This window comes from Dermatophagoides farinae, chromosome 9, assembly GCF_024713945.1.
Source record: "Dermatophagoides farinae isolate YC_2012a chromosome 9, ASM2471394v1, whole genome shotgun sequence".
Lineage (NCBI taxonomy): Eukaryota > Metazoa > Arthropoda > Arachnida > Sarcoptiformes > Pyroglyphidae > Dermatophagoides > Dermatophagoides farinae.
This window is the reverse complement of record NC_134685.1, coordinates 2,033,842-2,059,202: the sequence shown is the minus strand read 5'-3', so window position 1 is coordinate 2,059,202 and position 25,361 is coordinate 2,033,842. Positions and strand designations below refer to the sequence as shown.

Below are 25,361 nucleotides of genomic sequence, written 5' to 3'. Positions count from 1 at the left end.
TCATTTTCATCGTTTAGCCGATGAAAATGAAAACATAGAAAAATTGTTGTTGAAAACAAAAATCGTCGATTTTAACATCCAATGATTGTGTGTGTGGTGTGTGTACGGTTAAAATGGTCGATTCGAACAAAATAAATATTCGTGATTCGAATATATTATTATTATTATTTGTGAGTAAGCTACCAACCCTAAAGCAATTTAGGTTTTAGTAAGGTAAGTGGTTGATGTTTTTTTTTGGAACAAAAAAAAAATTTTTTTTTGTATCAATTCGTATAATTATCATAATTAATGAAATGTGTAATGTAAATGTGTGTGTGTGTGTGTGTGTGTGTGTGTGTAATTTGATTTTCATGTATCATTCAATGCGTTCAATCATGAATAATCAATTTTTTTTTCTCAGGTTCAAGTTGAAAATGAACAAAAAAATAACATTAATCAAATTTTTTTTTTACTTGGTTTTCCTTCAAAATCGCTTAGCTAACACAAATATATATGGAATTGATTCATCATCAATTCTGTCAATATCAATTTTTGTTTGATCCGACATCTTAATTATTTCTTTTTCTTTCATTTTAGATCAACCAGTAATGTGTGTGTGTGTGTACTCAGCCACTAGCATGGGCAACAATAATAATTCACCAAGAATCATTCAAGAAAGATTCAGACGTCATATAACATTATCATCATCATCATCATCATCATCATCATCATAGTCTTGAAATAATAATAATCCAATTATTATTGGATATTTGATATGTTGGTGGTGCATGTGAATAGGACAGCCTATATTAGTCAAGTAAAGAATATATTCTTTTCTTTTTAACTAAAGTCGAAAAAAAACAACAACAACAGCAATAATGATTATATAATACAACGATGAACATTCAAACATTAAAATGTTGTACATTACAAAACAAGTAAGAAAATTCAACAAAATAAAAAAATCAAATTAGCTTCAGAATTTGATGGAATTCATGAACCAGAATCCATGGTGATTGTTATTGTCGCATACAAAACATTGACAGCACATTGAAAAAATTCTCTGGATCCACATAAATATTCACTTACAATGTTGATCATCAGAAAGAGCAAGAAACAAAACAAGAGAAAAATCTCACCACACGTAATACCAGAAAAAGAAGACACGAAAAAATTCCAAATTTTTGAAATCAAAACATAACCAAAAGATAACCAGCGTACACAACGACCCAAAAAAAAAAAAAATTGAATTTGATTCAAGTGATTGTATTTTGTTCCTCAACATCATCCACTGGACTGATTATTCTTCCTGTGAATCAAAACAAAAAAACAAAACAAAACAAACGTTATATGTTTAATGAAACGTTTTCAACCGGAAAAAAAATACTTGCTTATCGACATATTTGTTTGTTCGTTTTTGTTTCATATTGTATTACATATCCGATTCTTATTGTGGCCAAACATAATCATTATCATCGAATCATCATATTTGGCTGGTATCATTTTCCATCTTTATTTCTTTAAATGATGAACCAATAAGAATACTAAATCCAAACACAAACCGATTGCAAAAAGAAAAAATGAAATTCTTTTTTTTTCTGCTGATTCAAGAAACTTCCTGGTGGTGGGTTAAAACCCATGAACCACACATACAGACACACGAAGCAAGATTCTAATCGTGAATGCTATGTAAACACAACAAAATGATTTGATCATATGAAACCATGGTGTAAAAAGAAAAAAATAATAAAGAAACTTACAGAAATCTCTGTATTTTTTTTTTAGTCTTCTCCTAGAAATATTCGAATCATCGAATGGATTCTGGTGGATGATGATTTTGTATTCTATGGCTGCTATCTATCTATCTATCTATCTATCTATCGATTCGATTCAATTTGTTTGGCTGGTTGATTGGTAAGCTTTGATTTTTTTTTTCTTGTTTTTTTTCATGTTTCAACTCACACATACACACACACGAAATTTGTAGCATTCAAATAAAAACAAAAACGACAACAAAACAAAACAAAACATACAAACTAAAATGGAATCATTATTTACGCTCGGTTTAAAACAATGAATCCATCGGTTAAACATTGACATTGGATGGCAGTGATTTGATATTATTATTATTATGGGAAAATGAAAACAAAACAAAACAATGAAAACAATGAAAAATTCAATTCAGAATTTTTTGTGTTTTTCGTTTTTCAAACAAACATCAATGGATATGATACTGGAATCAATTCACACACAAACAGAAAGACAGACAAACAAACAAACAAAAAAAAAATGACGATGATGATGATGATGATGATGAACGGAAGAAAAAACGGGTTTAAAGAAAAAAAAAAAAAAAAAAGAACATCACAAACTGAGTCTAATCATGCGAAATTTTCATCTTACTTGAATGTTTGTGATGTTTGTGATGTTTTTTTTTCTTCATTCGGGCTGCCACAAATTCACTTTGATTCAATTTGATTCATTTTTTTATATATTTATATATGTGGAACATTTTAGAAATTGGAACGCAAAAAAAAATTTTTTTTTTCCCTTCAAATGATGTCCCATGAGAGAGAGAGAGAGAGAGAGAGAGAGAGAGAGAGAGAGAGAGAGAGAGAGAGAAAGAATAAGAATACTGTGTGTGTGTGTTTCGTAAAACATTCGATTTTTATTTCTCAGAATCCACGACAGTCAATCTAGCCGCCAAAGTCAGAAAAAAAAACAATGTCGAATCAATCGAACAAACGGCCCAATTGCAACTGATCATATAACCAATGTTTTTTTGTTGTTGTTGTCGGGGGGCGTTTTCCATGATATATAATGACATTTTGTTCGATTCCGGTTATTATTATTATCATCATCATCATTATTATTGTTGTTTCGGACTACAGAATTTCTTATCGTAAATTCTTTGATAATAAATATAAAGATCTTTCACTTGTCAATCACACACACACACATACCATTCATTCATTCTCTATTCATTATCGTTGCTAATAATAATTTTGTTTCTTATTTCTACGACACAATTTTGTTTGTCCGATTGTCCGGTAGTTATATATTCTATAATTAACGTTTTGATAAAATTATGTTACAACAGCTGCCATCTGGTGGTCAAGTCTCATCGAATTCTTTATTCGAATTTTTTTGTTTTCTGTTCATTGTTGATATGTGGCTAATATATAAATTCCAATATATATATATATCGAATGGAGAATTTTGGAATCTCAATTTTGATCCAAAATAAAAAAAATTATTCATTCAACTAAAAATGTGCATAAGTTACTGTATGGGACGACGATGTTCATTAACAATTATGCAAGGTTCATTAATCTATATAGCCATACTTTATCTGGTGAATCCAAATCAACGTTGGTTAAAAATGTTATTGTTTAAAAATGGTACAATTCTTGATTTATTCCATGATGGTGATCATCATCAAACAACAACAACAACAACTTCATCATCAAATGGATGCAAAATATCCTATAAAATTACCTCAATCATTAATTGATGTGGGGCCAAATAATTATACAACCATAAAACCTTCATTCATTGATGATGATTATGATGATCAATCATGGTATCGTACATGTTGTTATGTAATGGTCATCATACATTCATTCGGGCTAATTGCCATATTGTGTAAATTATGGATTGGTATCATCATCTATTTGATACCAAATTGTGCATATTTCTTTCTGGCAATCATACAATTAGTAACAACAAAAAATATGATCTATTTAATCGATATAATTATATCATTTTTAATCGTATGGAAATGTTTAATGATCATTTTGATTGAATGTGCCGATAATATTTGTAATCATTTTATAACAGCATTTCGTTCATGTTGCTGTTGTTGTTGTTCTTGTTTTGGTGATGGTGATAATGATGATGATGATGAACAACCAATAAAAATACCAATCGATCTATTGTCATCATCATATTTTATTGATGAATATCAACCAGAACAACAACCAAAACAACAACAACAAATTCTATTTGTATGATGATAATCTGTTTTTATTTATTTATTTATTTCATTCATAGAAATTATAATTAAAAAAATAAAGCAAATTGTTTTTATGTGTAGAATTTGCCATTCGAATGAATCAATTCAGGAATTATGATCATCATTAGGTCATACTTTCAATTAATGACATTCGCATCGATGTTTGTATCTTATTCGGTCCATGATGATCGGTTAATTTAAATATATTTTCAATTACAGATATTTCCGTTGATGTTGTATCAAAACCACAGAAACATGACCAATCATTTACCACTAAACCGGCACCAATTAATTCTGAACCACGATTAACTGTACCGGCAATCAATGGTATCTGTAATAATGATGACAATTCATCTTGTTGTTCAACATTGATACGTGGATGTAAAAGACCACCACGATTTGATATGGAACAATATGTACCGACCAATGCCTGTTGTGCAATTGATTGTCGAAATACTTCAACTTTTAATATATCGGCAAGTATTTCTTCGGTTTCACGATCTAAATCTGGATGTACAAGTGCACAATAATCATTACAGGCGATAACATTGCCTAATGCACTAAGACGTTCTTCAACACGTTGTACGGATACTGTATCTGGTAGAGAATTTCTTAAATGTTGTAATTCTTGATCAGTGGTTGTATTTGGTACCAATAATCCATGACGATTAGCAACAGTTAAACGGCCAATAATACGACAACCAGCAATCGATGCATGTATCACCGGTATAACATCGGCTAATTCATTTTCAAATACGGAATAAAAATTCTCTGAACCACCGATAGCTGTTAAACAATAGGTATTTGTTAATTTAGAGAATACACCAATCTCATTGCTGCCTTCGAATTGTAAACGATTTGCCATTTTTATTTTCACTTCAAAAGTGTAGATCGTTTTGTTGTTTGGCTTACTTTGGGAAAAACTACAAGAAAAAAATTGAAAAAATGAAATGAAATAACCGATTTTTTTTCTCTGTTACTTGATTTATATACCGATAATAATGATGATGACGGTGGGCAATAAACTGACAAAATGGTGTTTTACAGACGCAATCTATCACCAAAAAAAAACGTAATGCAATCGTATTTTGAGCTACAAAACAAAAATGAAAATAAAGAGCTCACATCGAGCACGTGATTATTGATTGAAAAAAAAGACAATTCGCCGACTATTTTGACAGCAAATGTTTATCATATCCAGAAAAAAGGCTATTTTGCAGAATATGAAAAATTGAAATATTTTAATAAGAATTTCGAAATGAAAAAATTCATAAAATAAGAATTTGAAAAAAAATTTGAAATATTAAAAATAATTTTCATTCAATTCAATTCAATGTAACCACTATTATTATTGTTCATCGGTTCTTCTTCTTGCTGGACTTGTTGTTCTAATTGTTGTTCTTCTTCTTTACGTTCTTGTTCGGCTACATTATAATCTTGATTACGGAATTGATGTTCATAACATAAGAATCCGGTCATTGCTGCCATCATTACTAATATGATAATGGAAATGCCACTTAAAATTCGATAATTAACTTTGATCCATGATATTGGCTTTCGTAATTGATTAAGAAATCGTTGACCAATACCACCAGCACCAATATTACTATCATCACCAAATATTCCATACCAAAATTGTTTAGTTGAAAATAATTTCAAATCTAAATTATCATTTGAAAATCGTTTCAGACGTTCATCATTGGCTGTTGTATTATCCATCCACATTAATGGTTCTAGATGAATCCAATTTGATCGATATGAACAAGGACCAAAATCAAATTTAGATTCATTATAAATCCATTGAACAATACAACGACGATTGCAATTGATAATGAATAATGCAATCAAATTTTCTGATTGTATTGTAAATGCAGCCGTCATTTGTGGTATTGGACCACGATGAAATTGGCCATCAGAATCGTTGACAAGTTCAACATCATTATCATTGAAATGTTCCATCATAATAATGGTCCAGAATAGCTACAATAAAAATGAAATGAAATGAGAATTTAAAAATGGAGAAAAATTGATTCAAAAATACCCGACGATTAATGATAGTGAATAGAAATTGTTGACCATTCAATGACAAACGAAATGCTGAATCCATATGAATAAATATATTCGATTCATTTATTGTTTGATTATCAGATTGTTGTTGTTGTTGTTCAATACGTGTTGGAAGTGAACCATATTCTCGTACCATTCCATTATTGGTTTGTATATGATAAAAATCACCAATCAAATGTAATTTCGATGAACGTTTCGTAATTATAATGAATGTGTTTTCATCATCATCATCATAATTATGTTTCATCAATGTAAATACCGTAATACGTTGATGAAATGTGTCCATAAAATTTATCATTGTAGATAAATTCCAATATGTTTCTTGTATTAATCGTTTTTCCATTGCAAACATTATTAATCGTTTAGTTTCATTTTCATGACCATTGATTGAAATGATTGATCGATAATTTCCATTATAATCATCATAATGATGATAGAATAAAAAATCAATATAATATCGATGGCTATACAAACGTATAGTGCCATTATGAAGATTATCAGCTGCATATACATTGAATTTGTATTGGCCAAAATATTCAAATGGACAGATTGATAAACCATTACATAATAATAATGGAAATATCATCATCATCATCATGATAATTATCAATAAATTTATTGTCATCATCACGATAATCATTTTATGATCAAGTAAAATCCTGTAATGACAATGAATATCGAATGCAGAGATATCGAATCCACTTGTTCGATTGCCACAAAAAGAGAGAGAAAAAAAATCATCATCGTTCGAAAAATCGAATTATCGAAAAGAACAAATAAAAAAAAACAGAATTCCGGCCGTCTTTAAAAAAATGAAATGATTATTTTTCGATCGATAGATGGCGATGGCCGTCATGATGGATAAGAAAAAAAAATTCGCTCACATTTGTTATTTGTTTTTTTTTTGTTTTGATCATATATCTGATGTACACATCATAACAAAACATTCACTTTCTGTTCTTGTTGATTTGTTTCAATTTTTGTCTCATCATCATCATCATTGCCTTTATCTCTTTTATATACACAATCACATTTTGTTTGTTATGTTCTACTTTTATATAGCCTTTTATATTCAATCATCATCATCATCATCAACATCATATTGTCCTTGAAATTATGATGAATCCAATCTGATTCGTATTTGATTTTCTGATTTCGAAACGACAATTTTCGACGACAAAAAAAAAGACTAAGCCATACACAATCACGTATCGCCTACACGTGATATTCTTATATTCTTTGTGTTTGAATACCTTTCATTTATTGCCACGTCTCGAATTGTGAACATCAATACACACACACACAAACATTGATCAACAATCAAATCAAATCGATTGAATCTGGTTAGAAAATTTTGTGGTCATAATATTCAATCTTTCCTGGTGTGTGTGTGTGTGTGTGTACGAATTATTCTAGAAAAAAATGGGTATATTATTCTCGAAAATTTGGAGCTATTTTACACATGAAGGTTTGTGACGATTTTTTTTTCCATTCCACCATTTTGATATTTTATTATTACAGAACATAAATTGGTCATCATTGGACTGGATAATGCCGGAAAGACAACCATTCTATATCAATTGTATGTATGAATCAAATGGATGAATTTTTGAATATATAAAAAAAATCCCAATCCCAATTATATATTTAAAGCTTAATGGAAGAAGTTGTACATACATCACCAACACTTGGCTCAAATGTTGAAGAAGTTGTATGGAAAAATATTCATTTCATAATGTGGGATCTAGGTGGCCAGGATTCATTACGACAAGGATGGCAAGCATATTATTCTAATACAGAGGTTTGTTTTGTTTTTCGTTTTTGTGACCATCATCATAATCATTCTAATTCATTATGGTCATCATATAGTTTATAATTCTAGTTATCGATAGTAGTGACCATGAACGTATATCGATTAGTAAAGAAGAATTATGGCGTATGTTAGGACATGAAGATCTACGTAAAGCATCCGTATTGATTTATGCAAATAAACAAGATATAAAAGGTTGTATGTCTGTTGCACAGATATCAAAAGAATTAAATTTAACATCAATTAAAAAACATAAATGGCAAATACAACCTTGTTGTGCTATTTCAGGTGAAGGGTATGTATTCAAAACAAAAATCACACAAACAAAACGGTTATTATTCATTCCTACTTTTTTTCACAGATTATATCAAGGACTTGAATGGATTGTTGAACAATTGAAAAATAAAACGTAAAAAATAATCAACTACTGAACCTTTTTTATATACTCACAAAAATCAATCATCTATTTTTTTTGCTGGCTAATGAAAAATCATAATCATCAATAATAACGAATCAAAATTATTGACCATGTACAAAACAAAACAAAACACACACACACAGACACACTGAATATTCTATACAGACGTCAACAACATATCTATTCTCTCTCTTTTTACCCTTTTTTTTATAACCATGGAATTCATCCATCATCATCATATTATTATTATATTATTGTTTTATGATCCTTATTGGTAATTTTTGTTGAATTTTTATTATTAATTTTTTTTTAAATTAATTTTCAATTTTGTAACGTTTTGTGTGGGTGGGTGTGTGTGTATGAGCCACATTTTTGTTCTGTGATAAATATAGAGACAACCAACATACACACACACACACACACAGACCCAGGGGTTTATTCCGAAAAACCAGAAATAATACCAAAAAAAAAAAAAAAAAACCAGAAGCACCAGAAACAAAAATCTTATCTTATTTGAATTATTTATATTTTTTTTCGTATATACGTGTTTGTTATTCAAATTTGATTCATTTTTTTTGTAATAAATTTTTTTTTTTTGTTGCTGTTACATTCCAACAATTATTGATTGATTGATTTTACATACCTCCACATGTTGATCCAAAATTCACCACTAGATGGCAGAATGACTTTCTACAGCTATTCAAGTTATAATCGATTTATTATGTTTGCTGTTGATGATAAAGCAAATTATTATGATTGAGCAAAGGACAAGGCTACAAATTCCAATGAATACGCATTGATATATACACCACCACTGTATGCATATTTTTTTTTAATTTTTTTTTTGCATTTTCTATTCATTTCCCGTCGTTGTCATTGTCGATTTTTTTTTGTTGTTTGTTTGATTCAATCATCATCATCATCATTATCAACACTACACAATTATATATATTTGGCTGAACAACAGACAAAAAAAAAATACATTCGGACTTTCGATTCATCATCATCATCATCATCGATCGATTGATTTTTTCTATATTTGAGCAGAGTACATACATTTAGACCGAAATAATAATTTTTAAAAAAATGGCCGAAATCTATCAGAAAACAATGGATGAAGTGGAAAAATTTCTTCATCAACCTGGTTCCAAAGTGGATGTCTACATGGAAATGATTGAAAAATCAACTGGCATCAAACGAATGTATATTGCCAAAGGTAAAACAAAAAACATCATTTTATTCATGTTCCACGTTGATTTAATTTACATTCATTTGTATTTTCAAGGTGTCATGATTTTATTTCTTTTATACATGATTTTTGGTTATTTTGCCCAATTGATCTGCAATTTTGTCGGTTTCATATATCCAGCCTATGTTTCGTATGTTGATATTTTTCATATTTTGATTCATCATTTTTTCATATATAATTACCATTGATGATTTAGAATCAAAGCATTAGAAACACGTAATAAAGATGATGATACACGTTGGCTCACCTATTGGGTTGTATTTGCCTTTTTCTCTGTTATTGAATTCTTTTCCGATTTTATATTCAGCTGGTTTCCATTCTATTGGCTTGCAAAGGTATGTTGTACCTGATTTATTAGAAATTTATGAAAAAAGAAAAAAAAATTCACTAATCATTTTCAAACAACAAATAATATTTAGGTACTATTTCTTGTATGGTGTTATTTACCGATCGAAAAAAATGGTACCGATTATGTATACAATAAAATTTTACGGCCAATATTTTTGAAAAATAATCCTGGCATCGATAATCTAGCCAAACGTGTCATGAATGAGGCAAAAGCTGCCAGTAAGTCATTGTTCACCACCAACCGGTGTCCATTCAATTAAACATGATTGATTTTGTTTTTTTCATTTACAATTTTTTTGTTTGTTTGTTTTACATTTTAATTTTTCTTTTTTTTTCGTTTCGTTTTCCATTTTTTTTTCAATTCCCATTTTGTTCCCGCATTTTACTCGATTTAGTTTCCACAAAAAATGAATGAATGAATGAACCATTACCACATATACAGGAGAGAGATATCATGATCAGTTTTTATTTTCATTTATTTTTTTTGATCACACTGAAACATAAATGTTAAACACATACACACACACACACAATGGTCGTGTGGTGGATCGATTCCTATGATTTAAATTCCGTGTTTCCAGAATCAATTTTTTTTTCTCTCTCTCTCTCTTTTCAAATAAAAATAAAGCCAATTCTTTATTCAAATATTACAATAATAATAATATAATATAGCTCGAAAAAAAATGCAAACAATCAAGGTAAATGATGTGAGTTTGTGTTCATGTGTGTGTGTGTAAGAAAAATAAATTTTTTTTTTTAAAACAGGAAATAATTCATAACACACACACAGACGCAAACATCAAAAAAAAAAAAAAAAAAATACTTTCTCTCACACACAAACAAACAATTGCAATAAAAAAAAGCAATATCACAATTGAGATTCATAATTTTCATCATCATCATCACGATTAAAGATGAGTTTTCATTATCGATAGAAATTTACTGTCATTCAATGTTGTTTTTTTTTATATATAACAAATCCAAACAACACACACCCCAATTAACTTTTTGTTTTCGGTGTGTGTGTGTATTTGTTGAAAATTTGGATGGTTAAATTTTGGAATGAATGGTTTTTTTTCTAGTTATCAGGTTCAAATGAAAAAAAAAATCCCAATATTGGCACTTGTTTTCTTCGCATTTCTTCTGTTTTTATCCATCTATCATACGAATCCATTTCATTTTCGTTTTTTTCCCACAAATGCAAAATTCAATTTGACTAGTCTCGCGACACAATATTTGCTCTTGATTATGATAATTTTAGCTGAGAATTTTTATTATTGATAAACGATGTTTGATGAAGATGTTGTTTATCACTACAACCACCGCCATTATTACGATAATATTCCGTAATCTGATTTTTGATGTGTAATAATTTATAATGTAAATAAATAAGTCGTTTCTGTGCACGTTGATATTTGGAACGATTTTTAACTTCATCATATTTGTCAAATATTTGCCGAATTAATTCCTTAAATATAATTGAATTAATAATTATGAACAAAAAAAACATTTGGATTCAATATACTTACATGCCATTCATCGGATTCTTCTTCCTTGGCCTGTATACGTTCTTTTAATTCTTCAAATTGTCTTGCAACTCCTTCAACATATTCATAAAGCTTTTTATATTCAGGAAATTCAGCCTCAAAATCACGTCTATATTGAATCAATTGATTCATGTCTTTTATTTTCGGGTATTTACTAAATCCAGAAAAAATCGTTAATCGAATAAACGTGTGTGTGAATATGAACTTACCTTAGATAATCATCTGCGTCATTGTTTTGACTTGAATCAGAACTGGCAACATTACCTACATGACTAATATCCGAATCGGGGCTTGAATTTGGAGTCGAATTCATTGAACCTGATCCATTACCATAATGCCGTTGATTATGACTATGATTTGATTGTTGTTGATGTTGATGATGGTGGCTATTATTCGATTCTTTTGACAATGATGATGATGGTAGTGGCGGTGGTGGTTTACCGTTCATCAATTGACTAATTGCATCAAATTGAGTGCTTGATTTTAAATAAGAATTATTTTGTGCACGAACAATATCCGGTGAATCATGTTGCAATGATTGTTCTGATTGATTTTGGACTTTATCGAATGGTGAATAGCTTGATGTTATTGCACTTTGATTATTTATTGTTGATTTAGCCGTTGCAATGTTTTGTCGACCAATATTATCACTTTTAAATTTTTTCTGTCCTACTGCAGTAATGGTTGTTGTCAAAAAATCTGAACCACTACGTTTCATTGATGATTTAACCGTAACACCACCATTATTTGTATAAGGAGAATGCTTATGATTCGATGATGCTAATGTTGATGGCGATGTATTCAGACTATTTGGTGATGATATACTTTTTGCTGAATGATCAGAAAATGGTGAAATACTGCTGTTATTATTATTAATGCTACCAATGCCACTACCATTCACAGTGATGGAAACATTTGCCGCCGTTCCATTATTACGTTTTTCCGTTCCAAATTGCTGTAACGCTTCTTCAGCAACGGCCAATTCATTCAATTGATAGATACCTTCTTTAAATGTTGCAATCGTATTCAATATCTGTATGATCTGTTGTTTATCGATGGGTAGCTCTTTGAAACGTTCCTGTACTTTTGGAATTAATTCCACTGGTTTATTACAGGATTTTGTCACCAATAATTGTATCAATAATTCACGGACTTTACGTAAATGTTCGGCTGGTATTAATTTCGATTGTAAATTGCCACCAACATTATTATTATTATTGTTGTTATTTGTAAATTTATTAAAACGAATCAATGAATTTTTGCTACCAGTTGTTGTTGTACCCGTCGAAGTTGAATTATTTGTTCCAGTAAATTTTCCACCACCACTACTAGCCGTAGTAGTATACGGTTTTTTCGCTTTCACTTTACGTCCACTTAATTCAATCACTTTGGTATTATATTTTTTACTTTCCTGTTCAGCAGCAACGGCCATTTTCACTTTGGTCTTTTGATATACATCATCATTTGCATGTATCTGCATACGTAACATTATTTTACCCAATGATTCCATTGACATTGATGTTTGCCGTACACATTCCAATATACCGCCATCATTCTGTATATCTTTAGTGGAAAAATTAAAACATTGTGCCTTTTTATCATCATTTGATTGTGGTTGCTGTTGTTGTTCATTTTCATTACAATTCGGTATCGTTATTATCTGTTATTTACGACCAAAACAAAATGATGATTATTATGATGATGATGATGAATAAAAGATCCGTTTATGTAGAAAAAAAACACGATGATGATGGCCAACAAACATGAAAAAAAAGAAAAAACAAAATTAAAAATAAGAAAATGAAAAGAGAAAACAAGGTAACAAACAACTTGTTTTTGTTGTTGTTTCAACATATATATAAAGATATATATGTGAAAAAGAAAACAACATGATTAACGAATCAAAAGAAAAAAAATGACAGACAACAACAAAACTCGGAAGTATTTGATGATCATTTTCATCGACCAACTTGTTGCTTTTTTTCCATCATCATCATCATCATCATCATCGTTATTATTGTTATTTTAGTTTTCACATATTACTCTACTTACGCCCTGTGAGTTGTTTGGCTGTAGTTCAATCAATGGTTTTTTAATATTTTGTGATACGTTTCCCTGTTGTTTTCATCATCATCATCATCATCACCACAACATCATCATAATCATCGTCGTCGAAGGGCGGATTTTCAGGTCAACATGTCAATGATGATGATTGAGAATTAAAAAGAAAACAAAAATGATTAAAAGAAAAGAGAAATTGGAAATTAGTTTTCAAAATTCAACAACATTCAATAATATACATCAAACATGTTTTGGAAACAAAAAAAAAATAAAACAAAAAATCAATCAAATGGAGAAAAAAAATTTCTTGTTTCTGTTTTTCTTTTTTTTTGCACACAGAAAAACAAGAAATCGATTTCCAATGATTTTGCCCATAGGTAGAACTCAACTCTTGCTATTTTTTTTTCTTTTCATACATACACAAAAAGTGTTTATCGATTATAAAAAGATTCGATTCGATTCGATTATTATTATACAATTGTGATAAAATCACTTTTTAATTTTGCACAAAATTGGAATCAAGAAAAAAAAACTATGGTAACCCCTAAACATACACTGTCGTATTATATATTGTTTTTAACAATTTAAGTGCCATGTCATCAAATTTATGTGTGTGTGACGGTCTCATAAGCGAACAATATTTAAAAAAAAAATTCTTTGACATTCAAAGTGTTAAAAATTGGAGATAAAACTAAAAAAAACAGAAAAATCTGATAACTACTATATATAACCACCACCACCACCAATAACAATTAATCAGATGAAAATCAATCCACATTTTTAAATTATATCCAAAATCAATAAATCAATCATAAATAGGAGAGAAAAAAATAAACGATTGACATTCTAATCTCTCATTATCATCATCATCATCATTGGATTTTATTTGTCGTTCATGATCATAATATTGATATATGTGTGGAAGATATTAAAAAAAAACGAAAACATAGTCAAGAAAAAAAATAAGATAATCAAAAAAACAAAAAACTTACTTTCGAAATGGCCAATGTATAATCTTCGATTGCTTTCAATGCTGAATCGGTTAGCTTTACAAATACGACTGATTGATTTTTATTATTCAATTCTAATGATGAATTCAATGCATATTGGGTGCCCTCAATGATTGTAGCCATAATAATAATGATGATGATCGCGATATATTTTTGATTGGAATTGCTGATTGATTTTACAATAAAACAAAACAAAAAACAAAAACAAAAAAAATTTTCGATGATAATATTGAAAATGGAGATTTACATTTGTGTGTGTGTGTGTATACAACAACAACAACAACCACCATAAAAATAATTCAATCAATCAAATAATTCGATTATGGGTTAAGGTTGAAAAAATAGTGTTGTTGTTGTTGTGTATGACTTTGATTGGGTTTTAGTATATTCAGTTTGTTGTCGATGATGATGATGATGATTCGATTACTGAATCACACACATACACAATGGATGAAAAATGAATTCAACAAATCCAATCGTGATTGACGAATTAATGAGTAAGAGTGAATGATGGAAAGAGAAAGCGAAAAAAAAATCAATAAAATCGATAACGATACACACACTACCCTCACCATTACCACAAAAACGTTTGATTTTGTTTTTTTTTGGCTGGTAATAGGTTTTCTGTAACAAAAAAAAAAGAAAGAAAAGCAAAAAACATTTATTTTTTTTTTATCAAATTATTTCATCTTACTTAAATCATCATCATCATAATCAAAGACACACACACACACACACAAGATCATTATTATCATTTTATTGAAATGAATTAAAATTTTTGATGATCATAGCATTTACCATCATCATCATCATCATCATCATTAGTATAATAAACAAAACACAGCAATATTAGTAATATATTATACTCACAGACACAGACAGACAGATTGAATGAGATAGATTATGGCAAAAAAAAAAAAAAAATATCAAATGTTGTGAGAAACTCAAACGTATAAAACTCGAATTTTTTGCTGCTGTTGTTGTTGTTGTTTTTGTTGTTTTCAGATCAAATAGTATAGAAAAAAAAATGAAAATAATAAACACAACTTTCACATTTGATGGAATTTGATGATGATGATTATTATTATTTTCAAAACTAATGGTTGATTATGTGTTTGTGTATATGTTTTGTTTCACACAAACAAACACATACACAATCGTTTATTATTATTTGATTTGATTTGATTGATTGAAATATTGATTGATCAATAAAAATAGAAAAAAAACGCTATATATATTGGTACATATCAACAACAACAACAACAACATGAAAATGAAAACACCAAAAGATCCAAAAAAAAAAAAAAATTGAATAAATTGTTTATTTGCTTGTTTGGAATCTTTTTTTTCTGGATCCTCTTGTTGCTCACACATTTATTATTATTATTATTGAAATGAACATCATTATTCGACGAAAATGAGAGAGAGAAAGAACAAACAAGATCGAATGATTGAAATACATAAAAAAAAAGACAAACACCACGATGAAAAATAATGTGTTGTGTTGTGTGTTGTGTGTTGTAATGTAATTGGGCCCAATACAACTACAACTAAAATTATTATACTAGTAGTAGTAGTAGTAGTAGTAGTAGTAGTTGTATACACACACAAACAAACGTGTTTATCGTGATCATACAACTACTACTACTACTACTACTACTACTTTTACATTTTTTTAATTTGTGTTTAATGAAACAAACAATCATCATAATAACTTTCATTTATACCACTATTATTTATGTATATATTTCCAAAAATACTGCCATCCAGTAGTAGTTTGTGAAATAATGTTTGAATGAAAATTTTGAAATTCAATTTTTTCATCATTTTTCAAATGATGATGATATAATATATATGGATCAATTCATAAATAACAGTAAATATCGAATAGAATTTTTGAGTGCATCATTTGATTAATTTTTTTCTGTATATAAAATTTTATATTTATTGGTTTTTTTTTGTCGTAGAAAATGCAAGTTTATTGTAAATACAGCATATTTTGAAATATAATTTATTATCATGGTAATGTTAGCTATAGAAGAAGAAGAACTTTATTGGTTTGAAACAAATCAAAGGTTAATCAACAAGTGTGTGTATGTGTGTCCTGTGTGTTTCGTGTCATGATTTACATGTCGTGTCCATTGTGTGTGTGTGGTATGTTGCTGGTGATGGATTCATTTTTCAATAAATAAAACTGTAATATTATCATTTGAATCAAAATATCTTATTATCGTGGTTAGCAATGGATTGACTTTGTTGTTTCAGTTAGGTTTAAAAACTAACGACACCAAATGATGATCTTGATTGGGTTTATGAATTTTTCATAATTGTGAATTCAAACAACCCAAGCCATTTGTAATCAGAGTAACGACTGTTTACAATTGGTAGTATCTGATTTTATTTTTTATTTTTTTTTTATTATAAAACAAATATACAAATAATGTCGCCATCTATTGATCGTGTATTTCACCATTGCCTTGATTGTTGATGATTTTATGTCATTTATGATGAAATTTTATTTTTTTTTGGAATTTAAAAATAAACCTTATGATGATGATGATGATGATGATTTCTGCTGTCACTAAATTTAACCTGTTAATTGTCATATATATATAAATAAAACCCAATGAAACTCAAAGGGTGTGTCTCATATTCATTTTTTTTCTCTGACTCTCTCTACACTGGCATCTTTATTGCTGGCATTATTTGGCAACGACAACAATAATAATTTGGCAAAATAAAAACTAAATAAATGAGGCTAAAGAATGTTGTGAGTGAATGCAATGAAGGAGAAAAAGAATTATAATGACAGAATAGTTGTTAGAATTGTTCGTCATCAAATTTCATTCGTCGTCAATCAATCGATATAATGGCATTATTGGATAATTTAAAATTAGTCGAAATAATCGATCGTACACGATTAGTATCGGATGTACCACAGCCAACATTACCGGCTTGTTGTCCCGTGCCAAATGGTGGACATTTACGACCAGGATCATTGATCACTGTGTATGCAACTTGTCCAAGTAATCAAGGAAGGTGAGATGAATCAACAAAATTGTAATTCAATTTAATTAACTGATGATAATTTTTTTTTTAGATTTCGAATCGATCTTTATGCTAGTAATTGTCAACATTGTCGTAGTAATGATGATGGTAAAACAAGTCTTTATGATCCTAATAAACGAATTGTTGCATTACATTTTAATGCACGTTTCGGTGAAGCATTGGATGGATCAAGCTATATAGTAATGAATTCATTTCATCAAGGTAAATGGGATCAAGATGAACGTAGTACAGTGTTTCCATTTCAACCGGAACAATCATTCTGTATAATGATATTGACTGAAGAAGATCGATTTCGTATCTATGTTGATGGTGGTGAACAACCACATTATCAATTCAAACATCGATTTCCAATCAGTGATATTGGTAAGTTGAATTTTCAATCATTCAAATAATCTATTCAATTCTTATTTTTTTTTGTGATACAGGTAGAATACATGTTGAAGGACCTAATCTAACAGTTGAATTGATTGAATTTCGTGAACCAGGTATTGAGCCATCACAATCATTATCATCATCTGATGCAATAAAACCATCTGATGATGATAATAATATTGTACGTAAAACTCGTGATGTAATGGTAACCACCACCACAACCAATGTTGCATTATCGATACCATTTTTTGAGCATAATACAAATCTAGAAAAACCTTGTGACATCTATATCAATGGAATGATAATGGATCCATTTAATAAATATTTTGTTATCAATTTGGCACATACCGGTGGTGATTGTGAAATGAAAAAACAGAATATACCAATCCATATTAGTATACGTGTTGATCAATCGAAAATTGTTCGTAATTCATTGATAAATGGTGAATGGGGTCAAGAAGAAACCAACATGGAAGGATCATTTCCATTCACAATTGGATCAATGTTTGAAATTTGTATCAAAAATCGTTTGGAATCCGTATCGATTATAATCAATGGACAATCATGTTTTGAATATAATCATCGTCATGATCCAAAAACAATTGATACACTTGAAATTAATGGCAGTGTACGATTGGATTCGATTAGTTATCGTTTTGATTGAATTTTGTTATTAATCAATCAAATCGATAAAAATGATGGAAAAAAAAATTTGATCATTTTTTTCTTGTAACGATTATCTTGAGATTGTAGTCAGAAATAAAAACGAAAAACTGATTAAAACCAATGAGATGATTTCAAATCATCAGACAGAAAAAAACAAACACTTGAAATGATTTTATTTGTACAAAAAATTTTTTTTCTCTCTGGTTTACCAATCGATTTACAGGTAAAAGTACACAATATACGCACACAAAAATTTTATTTATATATAAAAGGTGTGGTATGTAATCATTTCCAAATCATTGTCTAACCAGGAAAAAAAATCTATATTCTTTACTACAATTTACAATCAAAAATGATTTTCAACAATAAATTTGTGACCATTGGTTCATCGTTGTTGTTGTTGTTGACATTGAATCATCAGGTGATTGCCAGTACACGACAAATTAATGGTGAAGGTTTAAATCTAATCAAAAGTTTTGAAGGATGGCGTCCAAATTTTTATTATGATTCAGTTGTATGTATATTCATTGATTTATTGATTCGTTAATTGAAAAATTATTTTGCATTATTAGGGCGTCAAAACAATCGGTTATGGACATGCATGTATACCTGTATCAAGCTGTAATAATATCCATCCACCATTGACTGTTGCACAAGGTGAAAAATTATTACGACATGATATAATACGTTTTGAAACCTGTGTTGAACGTATTGTACCGAAAATGGATAATGATAAATTCGCTGCATTGGTTTCATTTGCATATAATCTTGGCTGTGGTGCATTGGAAAGTTCATCATTGGCTAAATATGCACGTGCACATAATTATAAAGCAGCTGCAAATGAATTTCCTAAATGGTGCCATGCTGGTGGTAAAGTTTTACAAGGTTTAGTTAAACGTCGTGCTGCTGAACGTAAATTATTCTGTAAATCTGGTGGATGTTGATTATATGATCGATGATGATTATGATTATTTGGAAATTATTAATGATAAAGATTTCTAATTATTTTTAAAAAATTTATTAAATAAACAAAATTGTTTTATGTTTTTCTTCTTGATTAAGCAAACGTTCATTACGATAACGTTCAATTCGTTCGGCACGTTCATGTCGATTGATTAATGGATTGTATTTGATACAGAAGACAATCAATGCAATTGTGTGATAAAATATGGCCAATAAAACTAGTTTCACTATACATTCATAGAAAAATTCATCATTCGTTGGAATATTCAACATATACATCAATGCTTGTATTTCATACGGACGACAACGTTCACTACCATAGATTAACCACAATGTTGATTGAAATTGATAACGATAAATTGAAAAAAATGAAAAAAATCGAACGATAAAATTCATATCTTCAATTACATTGTAAATATTTGATAATAATAGAAAAATGCATTGTGAAAATCCAACCACAATGAATAAGCCAACAAATGATTTATGTAAAAACATTATGCTTATATTGGTCAGGGCCATAATGGATAATGCTGATAAAAATGCAATGAATAATTGCCAGACGAAAAAATTATTTGGTGTAACCGGTGTATAGATATCGGTTATATAGAAATAGATGATGACCATTGGTATGATCGTGATTGAATCAAATAACAATTTCGATAGATAATAGGTACCACAAGAATACCATCCTAAAATTGAAAGAAAAATGAAAAGTTAGAATGAAAAACTTTTTCAAAACATTTAGATTGCAAACCATTCAGATGTTGTGTGGAAAAAAATTTCAATTCATTCACAAACATATTAATTATTTGTGCTTCCATTATAAAAACGAATGTAAAACCGGAAAAAAGAACATAATTTATATTATTGGCAAGACGTAATTGTTCTTTCCATATTTGATCGGTAACATTTGTACAGTGGCTTTGGAAATCATCATCCATTGATAAACAACCATCAATTTCGGTAATTGTTAAATCGTAATAGCTTCGAAATACACTAGCCAAAAAAATGTACATAAATGTGTAGGCTAACCATAATGGCCATTGATATCCGAATGAACAATGTGCTAAACGTAAAAATAAAACGACTACCGATCGCAATGAGAATCGAATTTGATAAAATTGCACACCATCCTTTATATGAACAGTATCCTGTAACAGCGACGGTGTGATTTTATGGATTTGATTATCGGTTTCTTCAGCTAATTGTTGTACGATGGGATTCGAGTGACCAGTGCATGAATATCGAATGAGAGATTCAATTGGAAATCGCTTATCATCAACTATGGAAGATGCCTCAGTGAGAAAGCTTTTGATTCGGGCTGGAGGTCCAGAGTAGATACCCAGACCATCGAATGCAAGCACATAGCACAGGTCAAACATGTCCAACTGCTCGGTACTAGGTTGGTGAATGCTGACCACCATAGTGATATCCGGATGTCGAGCAATGAATCGACGAAGACATTGAAGGACCAACCGTGCTGAATTGGAATCCAGCCCACTGACTGGTTCATCGATACTGATCAGATTGGGCATTCGAACTGATGTCAGTTCCATCGCCAGAGCCAGTCGCTTTCTTTCTCCACCAGAGCAATTCTGCACCATGGTGTTGGCCGTGTTGGCCATGTCTAATTCATCGAGAAGTTTGCTTGCCACTTGTTCATGGTCAATTGTTTGTGTTTCGTGACAATTTTTCAATTTAGAAGCATAAACCAAACTTTGTTTGCTCGTCAAACCAGGTATCAGGTGATTTGACACTTCTTGGTTGATATAGCAAGTTCGAATTGCTACGAAACGACTGAGATAGAATTGTGTCGAACCGGTCAGTTTGGTTTTCATTTTCCCATTGAAAACCTTCAACAGCGACGTTTTGCCCGAACCGGAGCTGCTCATGATTGCATTCAATGTTCCAAACTGAAATTGTCCGCTGAGATTCCGTAGTATTAACTCCTCTCCAAAATCATCCAGCAATTCAGGTGTCGGACGCACCTCATAGATGGTATCAGTAGCGAACAATGTCAAGTGACGCCATCCGATAATATAACGGCCATTACAAAATTGTTGAAATTCATTTTCGTTGGGCAAATCAACTTCAAAGTTATTATTACTGTCGACCATCTGGACAGAAGTAGACTTTTCATGGAAATCAATTTCAATTGAAGGTGTTAGGATTCTCGCCAAGGTTTCCATTTTCTTTTTCGATACGATTTTTCCATTGTTAACATTTCTAAATGTCCAACGCATCAACACTGCAGATATGATTCGAACCACTAATAATGCAATCACAGTATACTTGAGATTCGAATAAACATTTTCTTGGTCAACAAAAAATTGTTTTAGTAGTTGTGAATATTCTGTTCGTGGATCACAACGATCAATACCATAGAATGAATATAAAAATCCAGCAGCTATATAACGAGTTGCAATTATGTGAGAGACAGCAATATCCATTGGTTTACCCATAAGATCAAACATAACCATCAGTCCATTTGAAAAATTTAAAATAACCACAAAAACTTGACAAAGAAGAATGAGTAATTCATTTTGATCAATACAAGTGGCGATCAATAAATAACCAAATGATTGTGCATATAAAAATACAACTGAGACAAATGAAAATGCTGTTCCAAATCGATGCCAATTAATACGATAATGATCAACATATATGATACCGGAACTTACGTAGAAGATTATTATAGATACAATGATTAAGAAAACTGATGTAATCATATCATTCACATAGAGTGGATGAATTAATGATGAATAGCTGTACCAACCTATGTAAGAAAAATGAAGAAATTATTACTAAATATAGGTGAAGTATTTGATTTGTTACCTTTACGATATTCGAATAGAAGAACTTTCATAAAATTGATAGCCATCACTGAATACATTCCAATACTGAGTGATATAATCAACATTAACATCATCATTAATAGCATGATGAATGTTCCAATTAACCGATCTTCTTTTAATTTATCTGAACAAGTTAGATTAAGATTGTCAATATCGAATGGTAGACATCCTCGGGGAAGTAACATATCTTTATTTGTGATTGAAGTATTTAAAAAAATGGCAAATGCGCTCAACAGAATAACACCAATCAGGATTCGGACATCAGCAATGAATGTAAAACACAGTAGACGTTTGACTTGTGTCCAAAGATCAAAGAAGCGGAATTTTCTTGAATAATGATGAAGACCCTTTGGAATCGATGAAATTCGTTTTCCTTGGGCAAATCAACTTCAAAGTTATTATTACTGTCAATCATCTGGACAGAAGTAGACTTTTCATGGAAATCAATTTCAATTGAAGGTGTTATCATTTTTGTCAAGGTTTCTATTTTCTTTTTCAATACGATTTTTCCGTTGTTCACATTTCTAAAGGTCCAACGCATCAACACAACAGATATGATTCGAATCACTACTGTAACAAACATTGGATACATTATGTTCCAATAGACATTTTCTGGATCGATAGATAATTGTTTCAATATCTTTGAATATTCTGTATGAGGATCACAACGATCAATACCATAGAATGAATATAAAAATCCAGCAGCTATATAACGAGTTGCAATTATGTGAGAGACAGCAATATCCATTGGTTTACCCATAAGATCAATCGATAACCATCAGTCCATTTGAAAAATTTAAAATAACCACAAAAACTTGACAAAGAAGAATGAGTAATTCATTTTGATCAATACAAGTGGCGATCAATAAATAACCAAATGATTGTGCATATAAAAATATGAACTGATAAAATAAAATTAAAATCGCCAAACGATGCCAATTAATACGATAATGATCAACATAGATGATACCGGAACTTACGTAGAAGATTATTACGCAGATTACAATGATTAAGAAAACTGATGTAATCATATCATTCACATAGAGTGGATGAATTAATGATGAATAGCTGTACCAACCTATGTAAGAAAAATGAAGAAATTATTAGAAATATAGGTGAAGTATTTGATTGTGTTACCTTTACGATATTCGACGAAGAACTTTCATAAAATTGATAGCCATCACTGAATACATTCCAATACTGAGTGATATAATCAACATTAACATCATCATTAATAGCATGATGAATGTTCCAATTAACCGATCTTCTTTTAATTTATCTGAACAAGTTAGATTAAGATTGTCAATATCGAATGGTAGACATCCTCGGGGAAGTAACATATCTTTATTTGTGATTGAAGTATTTAAAAAAATGGCAAATGCGCTCAACAGAATAACACCAATCAGGATTCGGACATCAGCAATGAATGTAAAACACAGTAGACGTTTGACTTGTGTCCAAAGATCAAAGAAGCGGAATTTTCTTGAATAATGAGGAAGACCCTTTGGAATCGATTCGAATGGGCATTCATTTCCGTCTAATTTGTTGATATGAGATGTCAGTCGTCGATGGTCTTTTTGGACACTTTCTTGAGCCAACTTCCTCACTTGATCATCATTGATACCATTGCTAGCGATACGAAGATATTCTTGAATCGGAGAATCATCTTCATTCAATGCGATACCTGTGACTCGATTCAAATGTGGCCGTAATAGATCCGGTTGGTCAGAATAAATGCAAACACCTCCCTTGGCTATAATGTACAGTTGATCGAACATATTCAATATGTCCGAACTAGGAGCGTGGATTGAGACAATGACTGTGATGCCATTCTGCTTGGACAATCGCTGTAGACACTTCATTACCACTAATGCTGACTCACTGTCCAAACCGGTGGTCGGTTCGTCGACAAACAAAAACGGTGGCTTCGATTCGATCGACATCAGTTCTTGAGCGATGGCCACTCGACGTTGTTCGCCACCAGAGCAATTTTCGAAACGTGTTTGCAACACTTTTGGGTTCAACATCAATTCTTGGATCGTTGACTGGATGTGTTGATACGCTCGACCGTGATTGTGAGCAGGATTCTTGAAGCAGAATGCATAATACAAAGTCTCGAGCACTGTGAAACGTCCCAAAATGATCTCATGGACGAATTGTGGCACAAAACTGACCAATGAATTTGCCATTGTCTCGCTGTTAATATAAATTTCTGTGTCGGACGAAATATTCTTGGCTGGAACATTGCCGATGAGACAATTGATCAGCGAAGTTTTGCCGGCACCAGAAGGTCCGAGCAATGCATTCAGACTGTTCAATCGCACTGAACCATTAAGACGGTTGAGGATCACTTTTCGTTTGCGTCTTGGTTTCCAACCGTCGACCATACGCCATTCATCGACTTCATAGCGTAAATTTTTCCAACAAAGAGAAATTGGCTGATCACAACGTTGTTTGTTCGACATCGTTTGGTTAAATAATTTTATAGTCACACTTCATTTTCACAAATATAAAAAACCCAGTAAAATGTTCAATAATGAATTCAAACTTTGAATTGAGCACGCGATCAGGAGTTTATCATGATTATATATTAGATAGATTCATTTGAATTCATAAAAAAAAATTTCAATGCCAAATACATTTATATCAGACTATCAAGTCAGAAAAAAATCAGCGTAATCAAACTAATGAAATACCAGGAAATTTATTTTTATCAATAGTAGATTATTATAATGATGATTGTGAATTGTTAGTGGTTTTACACTCTTATTTTAACATTATCTTTTTATTTCATTTGTGAATGCATACAATATCCCCTTTTTTTTGACGAAAAAAGTAAAAAGGATTATCATCATCAATTATATTCACATTATTTATCAAATGGCATTATTTTACCGTTTTTTTTATTGTTTAGTAATACTCATCATCATTT

General features: G+C 30.4%; 8 protein-coding genes across 13 annotated transcripts; 4 read left to right on the top strand and 4 right to left on the bottom strand.

Moving 5' to 3' along the window:
* Positions 1-3,981: 3,981 nt before the first annotated feature.
* Positions 3,982-5,141, bottom strand: eIF6 (eukaryotic translation initiation factor 6). 4 transcript variants are annotated; one of them, XM_047061721.2, is made up of 2 exons: positions 4,988-5,141; positions 3,982-4,905 (listed from the first exon to the last, which is right to left on the bottom strand). In XM_047061721.2, exon 2 carries the CDS (start codon positions 4,857-4,859, stop codon positions 4,119-4,121), a length of 741 nt encoding a protein of 246 aa, XP_046917677.1. In that variant the 5' UTR covers positions 4,860-4,905; positions 4,988-5,141; the 3' UTR covers positions 3,982-4,118. The 4 variants fall into 4 exon arrangements, with proteins under 4 accessions (XP_046917677.1, XP_046917676.1, XP_075590525.1 ...); XM_047061720.2 differs by having other exon boundaries at positions 3,982-4,917; positions 4,988-5,139; XM_075734410.1 differs by having other exon boundaries at positions 3,982-4,917; positions 4,975-5,066.
* Positions 5,142-5,314: 173 nt separating this feature from the next.
* Positions 5,315-6,715, bottom strand: LOC124497741 (uncharacterized). The gene is made up of 2 exons (XM_047061419.2): positions 6,036-6,715; positions 5,315-5,974 (listed from the first exon to the last, which is right to left on the bottom strand). Exons 1-2 carry the CDS (start codon positions 6,699-6,701, stop codon positions 5,315-5,317), a joined length of 1,326 nt encoding a protein of 441 aa, XP_046917375.2. The 5' UTR covers positions 6,702-6,715.
* Positions 6,716-7,006: 291 nt separating this feature from the next.
* Arl5 (ADP-ribosylation factor-like 5) lies at positions 7,007-8,791 on the top strand. Its single transcript, XM_047061723.2, has 5 exons — positions 7,007-7,529; positions 7,583-7,643; positions 7,715-7,862; positions 7,931-8,166; positions 8,233-8,791. Exons 1-5 carry the CDS (start codon positions 7,484-7,486, stop codon positions 8,282-8,284), a joined length of 543 nt encoding a protein of 180 aa, XP_046917679.1. The 5' UTR covers positions 7,007-7,483; the 3' UTR covers positions 8,285-8,791.
* Positions 8,792-9,038: 247 nt separating this feature from the next.
* On the top strand, positions 9,039-10,531 carry LOC124497479 (receptor expression-enhancing protein 5). The gene is made up of 5 exons (XM_047061135.2): positions 9,039-9,505; positions 9,575-9,668; positions 9,735-9,873; positions 9,958-10,105; positions 10,282-10,531. Exons 1-5 carry the CDS (start codon positions 9,376-9,378, stop codon positions 10,299-10,301), a joined length of 531 nt encoding a protein of 176 aa, XP_046917091.1. The 5' UTR covers positions 9,039-9,375; the 3' UTR covers positions 10,302-10,531.
* Positions 10,496-16,004, bottom strand: LOC124497478 (Suppressor of Triplolethal). 3 transcript variants are annotated; one of them, XM_075733831.1, is made up of 7 exons: positions 15,375-15,512; positions 15,077-15,128; positions 14,487-14,930; positions 13,486-13,548; positions 11,643-13,093; positions 11,416-11,587; positions 10,496-11,354 (listed from the first exon to the last, which is right to left on the bottom strand). In XM_075733831.1, exons 3-7 carry the CDS (start codon positions 14,625-14,627, stop codon positions 11,133-11,135), a joined length of 2,049 nt encoding a protein of 682 aa, XP_075589946.1. In that variant the 5' UTR covers positions 14,628-14,930; positions 15,077-15,128; positions 15,375-15,512; the 3' UTR covers positions 10,496-11,132. The 3 variants fall into 3 exon arrangements, with proteins under 3 accessions (XP_075589946.1, XP_075589945.1, XP_075589947.1); XM_075733830.1 differs by having other exon boundaries at positions 14,487-15,128; positions 15,375-16,004; XM_075733832.1 differs by lacking the exon at positions 15,077-15,128 and having other exon boundaries at positions 14,487-14,670; positions 15,375-15,900.
* Positions 16,005-16,639: 635 nt separating this feature from the next.
* Positions 16,640-18,769, top strand: LOC124497990 (galectin-8). Its single transcript, XM_047061683.2, has 3 exons — positions 16,640-17,543; positions 17,605-17,936; positions 17,999-18,769. Exons 1-3 carry the CDS (start codon positions 17,374-17,376, stop codon positions 18,607-18,609), a joined length of 1,113 nt encoding a protein of 370 aa, XP_046917639.2. The 5' UTR covers positions 16,640-17,373; the 3' UTR covers positions 18,610-18,769.
* LOC142597778 (lysozyme RrrD-like) lies at positions 18,230-19,660 on the top strand. Its single transcript, XM_075733829.1, has 2 exons — positions 18,230-19,125; positions 19,184-19,660. Exons 1-2 carry the CDS (start codon positions 18,964-18,966, stop codon positions 19,553-19,555), a joined length of 534 nt encoding a protein of 177 aa, XP_075589944.1. The 5' UTR covers positions 18,230-18,963; the 3' UTR covers positions 19,556-19,660.
* On the bottom strand, positions 19,607-25,361 carry LOC124497740 (uncharacterized). Its single transcript, XM_075733825.1, is given in 4 exon segments — positions 19,607-20,263; positions 20,329-22,350; positions 23,567-23,580; positions 23,582-25,361. Coding segments are annotated over 4 exon segments (3,981 nt in total). The 5' UTR covers positions 24,895-25,361; the 3' UTR covers positions 19,607-19,631.

What these genes read in the sequence shown, in the direction of transcription:
- LOC142597778 (XM_075733829.1), top strand. Translation starts at nt 18,964, where the DNA reads ATGATTTTCAACAATAAATTTGTGACCATTGGTTCATCGTTGTTGTTG. An exon ending in ATTTTTATTATGATTCAGTT is followed by an intron (nt 19,126 to 19,183) that starts GTATGTATATTC and finishes TTGCATTATTAG; the next exon opens with GGCGTCAAAACAATCGGTTA.
- LOC124497990 (XM_047061683.2), top strand. Translation starts at nt 17,374, where the DNA reads ATGGCATTATTGGATAATTTAAAATTAGTCGAAATAATCGATCGTACA. An exon ending in TGTCCAAGTAATCAAGGAAG is followed by an intron (nt 17,544 to 17,604) that starts GTGAGATGAATC and finishes TTTTTTTTTTAG; the next exon opens with ATTTCGAATCGATCTTTATG. An exon ending in ATTTCCAATCAGTGATATTG is followed by an intron (nt 17,937 to 17,998) that starts GTAAGTTGAATT and finishes TTTGTGATACAG; the next exon opens with GTAGAATACATGTTGAAGGA.
- Arl5 (XM_047061723.2), top strand. Translation starts at nt 7,484, where the DNA reads ATGGGTATATTATTCTCGAAAATTTGGAGCTATTTTACACATGAAG. An exon ending in GAGCTATTTTACACATGAAG is followed by an intron (nt 7,530 to 7,582) that starts GTTTGTGACGAT and finishes TTATTATTACAG; the next exon opens with AACATAAATTGGTCATCATT. An exon ending in CATATTATTCTAATACAGAG is followed by an intron (nt 7,863 to 7,930) that starts GTTTGTTTTGTT and finishes GTCATCATATAG; the next exon opens with TTTATAATTCTAGTTATCGA.
- LOC124497479 (XM_047061135.2), top strand. Translation starts at nt 9,376, where the DNA reads ATGGCCGAAATCTATCAGAAAACAATGGATGAAGTGGAAAAATTTCTT. An exon ending in ACGAATGTATATTGCCAAAG is followed by an intron (nt 9,506 to 9,574) that starts GTAAAACAAAAA and finishes TGTATTTTCAAG; the next exon opens with GTGTCATGATTTTATTTCTT. An exon ending in CATTCTATTGGCTTGCAAAG is followed by an intron (nt 9,874 to 9,957) that starts GTATGTTGTACC and finishes AATAATATTTAG; the next exon opens with GTACTATTTCTTGTATGGTG.
- eIF6 (XM_047061721.2), bottom strand. Translation starts at nt 4,859, where the DNA reads ATGGCAAATCGTTTACAATTCGAAGGCAGCAATGAGATTGGTGTATTC.
- LOC124497478 (XM_075733830.1), bottom strand. Translation starts at nt 14,627, where the DNA reads ATGGCTACAATCATTGAGGGCACCCAATATGCATTGAATTCATCATTA. An exon ending in AGCCAAACAACTCACAGGGC is followed by an intron (nt 13,094 to 13,485) that starts GTAAGTAGAGTA and finishes CGTAAATAACAG; the next exon opens with ATAATAACGATACCGAATTG. An exon ending in AAGAATCCGATGAATGGCAT is followed by an intron (nt 11,355 to 11,415) that starts GTAAGTATATTG and finishes ATTATATTTAAG; the next exon opens with GAATTAATTCGGCAAATATT.
- LOC124497741 (XM_047061419.2), bottom strand. Translation starts at nt 6,701, where the DNA reads ATGATTATCGTGATGATGACAATAAATTTATTGATAATTATCATGATG. An exon ending in TCACTATCATTAATCGTCGG is followed by an intron (nt 5,975 to 6,035) that starts GTATTTTTGAAT and finishes TTTTTATTGTAG; the next exon opens with CTATTCTGGACCATTATTAT.